Consider the following 7,247-nt stretch of genomic DNA (forward strand, 5'->3'; position numbering starts at 1 on the left):
AAAAAAAAATCAAGGTTGTTGATAAAATGCAGCTTTCAAAAAAGAGTGTGCTGGGTTAGGCCATGATGACTAGGCCATGTTTTCTTAAGCCGGGGGAAGAGCGGCTGGCCCATCTAGAATTGTTATTCCCGGCTGGAGACCACACTGCCATTACACAATGTGCCAAGCTCTCAATTCATATTTTTTGACAAACCAAGCACAGTTCTTCCCTCCGCCAGGCACCGGAGAAGGGTCCTAATGGCTCAGTCCAGCTCATAAGCCAAGGTTCTGCTGCCTGAGTGGCATTGCCTCACGCCGGTCTGAAACATGCCACTCCCCGGGAGCAAAAATAAAGTGAGAAGCAAGACTCTGATGAGAGAAGCTCTCCCGAGCGATATGACAGTGCCCCGCCACGGCCTTGAAAGGCCGTAACACAGCACTGGGAATGCCATGGGGCCGGGAGGGCCTGTGGCCACTCTCCGGAGCGGGAGTCCCAAGTGTCGGAAAACACAGAACCCGCACGCTCAGAGCTCCGTCTCCCGGGGCATCTGAGGTTTTACGTGACCTTTACCGTCCATGTTTCTTAGTGTAGTCTGTTGTTAACCTGACCGTCTGTGATTCCTTTGCACTGCTCTCTGGAAGCCTGAACACGACCAACCTGAGGACAGAGACAAACACGCCAGTGCGCGCATTTGGGGCAGGACGCCACGTGAGGCGAGGGACGCTGGAAATCTGTGCCGCACGCGGTACCGGTCGCTGGGCAACCTGACGCCACGCCAGCTTTGTAGACTTTCACAGAGCCCGTGGGGAACCTGTGCTGAGCGTCTCAGGTATGGGGGAGGGAGATGGTGAAAGTGGAATGATCACCAAGCATCGCTCTTGGGAATATTATGTTTTGGAAGTTAAACATTATATATGTGAAAAAAAAATAGATCTAAGGTAATAAATATCCAATCAGGAGTTTCATAGTCCAACAGCTGCCTTCACAGGGGATGTGGGAACACAGGTGGACGCCAGTGCGTGCATTTGGGGCAGGATGCCACGTGAGGCGAGGGACGCTGGAAATCTGTGTCGCACTCGGTACCGGTCGCCGGGCAACCCGACGCCACGCCAGCTGTGTAGACATTCAAGAGCCCGTGGGGAACCTGTGCTGAGCGTCTCAGGTGTGGGGGAGGGACATGGTTAAAGTGGAATGATCACCAAGCATCGCGCTTGGGAATATTATGTTTTGCAATTTAAACATTATATATGTGGGGGGAAAAATAGATCTAAGGTAATATCCAATCAGGAGTTTCATAGTACAACAGCTGCCTTCACAGGGGATGTGGGAACACAGGTGTGAGGCTGCCAGCTGGGGGTATTGTTTAACCCGTCATGACCGATTAGTTTAAAGTCTACCAGGTGAGCTTTGAAGGCGACTCTATGCGTCAAATAATGGCAGGTTGGAATAATAATGATATGTCACCTCTGTAGGCTATTCTACAGACTCTAACACTACACTCATGAACAGCGAGGCCACATGGAAGACTGCTCGACAAGGTTAAAGAGCAGCACACAGAGATATGCACAAGGTATCGTTACGATATGCAAAACGGTGTGAAGGAGAACTAGAAGGGAAAAACTAGAACAAACGATTTGTTAGGGTAGGGAAAAACTAGAACAAACGATTTGTTAGGGTAGGATTTGTTAGGGTAGGATCCTTTTCTGCTAGGATTAGAGGCAGGATTATAGCAATTTGCTTTTTATGATTTCCACTCTTATTTTCAATAATGGAAATTTTGGAAATACTACAGAAGTAGAAGAAAAAATACACATGAGAGACATCTGAGAAGGAATGCAGGCAGCAGCTGGATGCTGGGAGATAAGTTACTTCAATGATTGTAAATAATCTAATCTATTTCTCATAAAACATAAGTATAGATCAGTACCAAGTGGCTGGAGGCTTTTACCTCAATGGTAACTAAGACGTTGAAATATGTCTTTGTTTCTTGAGTGATTTTAATCCAAATGAGCAATTGTCCGTCTTCTATGACACTAACAGTTGTATTTCCACACAGGGGTCATCTAGGGTCAACATGGCTGGGGTGGTCTGAGGGGAGTGAGGGCAGGAGGGAAGGGGAGGAGAGGAGGAATACAAGTTCAACTTCTGAGGTAATCAGGGTTAGTCACACACACACACACACACACACACACACACACACACACACACACACAGTCATTTGCTCCCATAACCTCCACTCTACTTCCACCCCTCCCCACCTCCGAAGGCTTTCTGCTTCACAGGCAGTTCCAAACGTGTATCCGAGTGTGAGTCCTGCTTGTGGAAATAACTTTGGATTCACACCTGCTTGGGGTCTAATCTCGCCTCTACCACTTACTAGCTATGAGCCTTGAACACACGAGTAATCTCTCTGAAACTCAATTTCCTCACCTATGAAAAGCATAGGGCATGTGAAGACTGAGACAGTGCTGGAGTTGTAGCTGAGTGCTTGGACCCAGCAGGCATTAAATAAAGCGTGTTCTCTCTCCCATTCCCCCCTTTGCACACAGGACCCTGTGCTCACATTGGAGAGACAGTTCATGGAGAGCTGGACATGAACCCGCCTCGGCTGCAGGCTGTTCTCAGATCTTGCTCCCCCCCCTCCCCGCCCCCATAATTACCCTCCCAGGGACCAGGATCCCTGGGTCATAACAAAGACGCAGCATGAGGCCAGGCCAGACTCGTCTGCACATCGCCCGACCAGAGCGAGTTCCCCGGGGAGGCTGTCTGTAAGATATACTGAGAACTTCAGTTCTCTCTAATCTGGCTTCTGGAGCTGGTTGTCCACTACAGCAGTCAGTGGCCACATGTGGCTATTCACGTTACATTAATTAAAATTAAATACAACTGGAAATGCATCTAAAATGTCCTTCAACCACATAAACACATTCCAGATACTCAATGTGCACATGCGGCGAGTGGCTACCAAATCTGATGGCACAGACACAGGGCATTTTCATCAACCCGAGGCATTCAGGAACTGCTCCGGGGCCACCCGTGGGAACGAGAATGTCAGAGGGTTAGCGCCCAACATCTTTGTTTATTAATTTTCTTTGTAAAGACTCTCAGACCAGAAAACTCAACTCAGTGAAAGGGGCAGAAGAAAACCGTTTCTTGATTAGGGAACCTCACTAGATACAAGCATTCCAGGCACCAGCCTGAGGGACCTCAGTAGCATTCTTTCCACATTCCTCAGCCCCCTCGGAAAGAACACGTTGATAAGACATGTCACCCTTTTCTGCTAGCCATAATGCAAGCACTTAACCAGATTCTAGAACTCTCTGTGAAAGGCAGAAATCTCCGGTAGGGGTGCCGTGTACTAAAGGTTTGCTAAGCAGTCGGCAGTTTTATTTCTGAATGCAAAAAGCAGTTGACTCAAGTCGGTGCCACAAGTACCCAAGCAGTACACGTTTGTGGATGAGGGTTGGGACACCCAATTACTCACACTCTTCTACTTGTCATTATCAGTCAATTGTTAATGAAAGCCGGTCTCTCATAATCTATTCTGTCCACAGGGGGCGCTCGTGACTTAGTTACTAGTTACAGTGATGGTGAACCTTTTGGAAAACCCTAACTTAACTCTGGTGCCGTGTCACATATAGAAATTTTTTGATATTTGCAACCATAGTAAAACAAAGACTTATATTTTTGATATTTATTTTATATATTTAAATGCCATTTAACAAAGAAAAATCAACCAAAAAAATGAGTTCGCGTATCACCTCTGACACGCGTGTCATAGGTTCGCCATCACTGTACAACCCTGTACTAATAACAAACTCATTATAAACCAGTCAACAGCTCTGATCCCTACAACGTTCAGAAAGGAAAGCAGCGGCCTACTTTAAAATAAATGCATTGTCCTCATGATCAAGTTTCATATTTCCACAAAGAGGGGCTCTGTCAAGTTTTCTTCAGCTCGGGTTCGCAGGCCCTCTGCCCGGGAGACCAGCACCACTGCAGGCTCACGCCTCCCACCCTGTGTCCATGCTCCAGGCACCCGTCTGCTTCTCCCCCCAGCGGCCCGGATTTCCACTTCCCTCGGCCCCAACTCAGCCCTCAAGCCAGCGCTGGGCCCGGAAGAGTCCAGCTGTTTGGACACCACCCAGGGGAAACGTTGATGAGAGCCAAAGGGAAAAAATTCACTCACCCTATTTAATTAATTATTTTCATTGAATATAATTTTGTACCTGTATGTTTCACTTGGTTCAATGTCAAGGCAACTCCTTACAACTCTAGGCTTCTGTTGGAGAAGAATTTTAGGTTTCTCTTCTAAATTACTTTATTTTAAAACGATCATCAACCATAATGTTTATCACGAAGGAACCGCAAGGCAAACGGGGGACATCGTCCATGGATTTGAGCTTTTCATGCTCACCAAATACAGTCTGGAGAATTATCTAAGAATGGAGTTCTAGTTTTATCATCCCAGAAAGAAAGCAACACATATACCCCACACTCCTTTATTCCTCCTACTAAAAAAATGTTGCTGCTGCTTTGGGCAAAAAAGAAGTAAAACGAGAGATGTTTGGAGCCCCTTTGAGGAAATCTAGGACGCTAGGCTGTGTGAGGCTGTTCTCGGGACAATAATGGCTCATCGCGTGGAAACCGCTCTGGATGGCTTTCCAACTATTGCCACCTGATGGCATTTTGGTTAACTGTTCCTTTGTTCTGGGGAGCCCTGAAGTGAACCTTGAGACTCAGTACCAGCAGGAAGTAACTGAAGGTCAGATGATTGCGTCTCAAACACAAATCCCAAACTGGACAACGAGGCACCCCAGGGCTTCACCTCCTTTCCAAGACTCTCACTCACTCTCTCTCTCTCTCTCTCTCTCTCTCTCTCTCTCTCTTGTCAAGTCAACAGAGCAGTTGCCTTGGTTTTTAACAAGGTCAAACAATCGCTTTCCATTAGAAATGTCACGAGGTCATTGACTGTATCTTGAAATTCTCTTCCTCCACGGATCCTTCATTAGATCTCTAAAAGTAAACTTTAACTGGCTTGCCCACTTTTAGAGGAATTGCTCATAGCAGTTAATTAGCCCGTAGTACCCGTGGGATGTGGAATATAGTTTGAGAAATAGCGTTTTAACAAAGCGTGTTTGCTCAAATATTTGCACTAGTTGTATCATGCCATTTTGAGGATAAACTTATGACAAAGGTATTACTGATACTCCAATTTAATCTGCAAATGATTTAATCTGTAAGTCACACAACATGATTGACATCGAAACCTTACCTTGCGCATCCGGGCTCTCTCCCCGGCTGTCGAGGTGAACTGTTCCTCTGAGAGGGGGGATGCTGGGATAGAGAAAATGGAAAGAGAAGTTAAGAGTGAGCATGTAACATGGTGAAAACATAGCAGCAAAGAGTTATCATTTAGTTCATCGGTTGCGGCCAACAACGCAAAAGGAAATGAAAGAAAACGCGCCTCAAAATACCCAAATTCAGTTGCTTTTACCATGGGAGAGATTAGGTCAGCCAAACAGTAGGGTTCTCAATCCATATTATTCTTGGGTGGATTTATCAGAGGGTTGTGAGTATTTAGTATAATATCAGTCCTATGAGGAGCATCCCCCCCCCCATGTGATGAGAATCACGTGTTAGCAGGAAGCCCCAGGAGCCGTGCTTCTCATGGGGTATCAATCAACAGCAATTAAAATACTGACTTTCCCAAACTTAGGTAATTTGCAGGTTTTATATCAACACGGGCTTTGTCTTAGTCAAAAGATCTGTGTTCATTTTAACAGGGTGAGCATTAAAAACAATGCCAGCACCCGGCCGGTGTGGGTCAATGGTTGAGCGTCAACCTATGAGCCAGGAGGTCACAGTTTGATTTCCAGTCAGGGTACATGCCCGGGGTTGTGGGCTCGATCCCCAGTGTAGGGTGTGCAAGAGGCAGCCGATCGATGATTCTCTCTCGTCATTGATGTTTCTATCTCTCTCTCCCTCTTCCTTCCTCTCTCTGAAAGAAAAAAATACATTAAAAAAACAAAAAACAATGCCAGGGTCAAACTTCAAAATATGTGCACCCACAAGTAATAATTGGCTTTCTTTATGTGAATTAACTATTTCTCTTTACTGTGGCTAAAGGCTAAGACAGTAAATGGATGAAGGGCAAACCCAATTCCAGAGGCTGGGACATGTGTCCCAGCTCCAGGCTGTGAGGGTCCCGTGTCAGGGGTGGGGTGGATGAAAACTGGGGGGAGGCTCATGTGGATGCTGCTACCAAGGACCTGAGACGCATGCATGATCCTTGATGGTCTCCCCCCTCCCTGAGAAACAGGTTAGAAATGACCCCGCTCCACCTTCCACCTAAGCCTTTCCCTGCACACGACTCTTCTGTGTCTGGCCATTTCAGAAATGCCTGTGGTGCTTAGTTTAAAATCAATTGTATAACAATAAGATATGTGTGGCAGGCCCAACATAAGGTGATCAATCCCAGGCATGGTTCTGGAGCTGTCACTCAGAGGAGGATTTTAAGAAAGGGAGGCCCGACCAGCATGGCTCAGTGGTTGAGCATCAACCTGGTCAGGGCACATGCCCGGATTGCCAGCTCGATCCCCAGTGGAAGGTGTGCAGGAGGCAGCTGATCAGTGATTCTCTCTCATTATTGATGTTTCCCCCCCTCTCTCCCCTCCTCTCTGAAATCAATAAAAATATATTAAAAGAAAGAAGAAAGAAAAGAAAGGGAGGGAGGAAGGAGGCATCCTCTTCCCCCTATCGAGAAAGTATAAAGTTATACTCTCTCTCTTGATAGGGAAAAGAGAAGATGGTAAGTGAAAAAAAATGCAAATAAATGGTAAGTGTTCAGAGAGTGAAAGTACAGGTGACAGCTGAGTTTTCAATGTTACACTAGTCAATAAGGGAGCTCAAAAGAATCTAATGAACAAAATAAACTGGAGAACAAAACAGATCCAGAGCCATTGAAACATGCAACAGACTGATGTATTTCAGGTGGAGGGAGGGGGTGTGGGAAGAGACTAAACAAAGAACTTATATGCATATATGCATAGCCCATGGATACACATTAGTGTGGGGAAGGCCTGGGGAGGGGGTGGGAGTGGGGGTGGGAGTGGGGTGGAAGAGGTTAAGGGGGGGGCATATTTGTAATACTTTGAACAGAGTTTTTTATTTTTATTTTTTATATTTCTTTATTGATTTCAGAGAGGAAGGGAGAGGGAGAGAGAGATAGAAACACCAATGATGAGAGAGAATCATTGATCGGCTG

The 7,247-nt window shown here is 46.2% G+C and overlaps 1 protein-coding gene across 1 annotated transcript in view; it reads right to left on the bottom strand.

Moving 5' to 3' along the window:
- Window positions 1-7,247, bottom strand: part of MAPRE2 (microtubule-associated protein, RP/EB family, member 2) — a gene marked incomplete at its 3' end in the record, with an annotated part of 117,989 nt that overhangs the window by 91,933 nt on the left and 18,809 nt on the right. The window contains exon 2 of the mRNA XM_014538886.1: window positions 5,256-5,317. Coding sequence (XP_014394372.1) covers window positions 5,256-5,317 — 62 coding nt within the window. The remainder of the gene's footprint in view (window positions 1-5,255; window positions 5,318-7,247) is intronic.

This window comes from Myotis brandtii, unplaced genomic scaffold (assembly GCF_000412655.1).
Source record: "Myotis brandtii unplaced genomic scaffold, ASM41265v1 scaffold200, whole genome shotgun sequence".
Classification (NCBI taxonomy): Eukaryota; Metazoa; Chordata; class Mammalia; order Chiroptera; family Vespertilionidae; genus Myotis; species Myotis brandtii.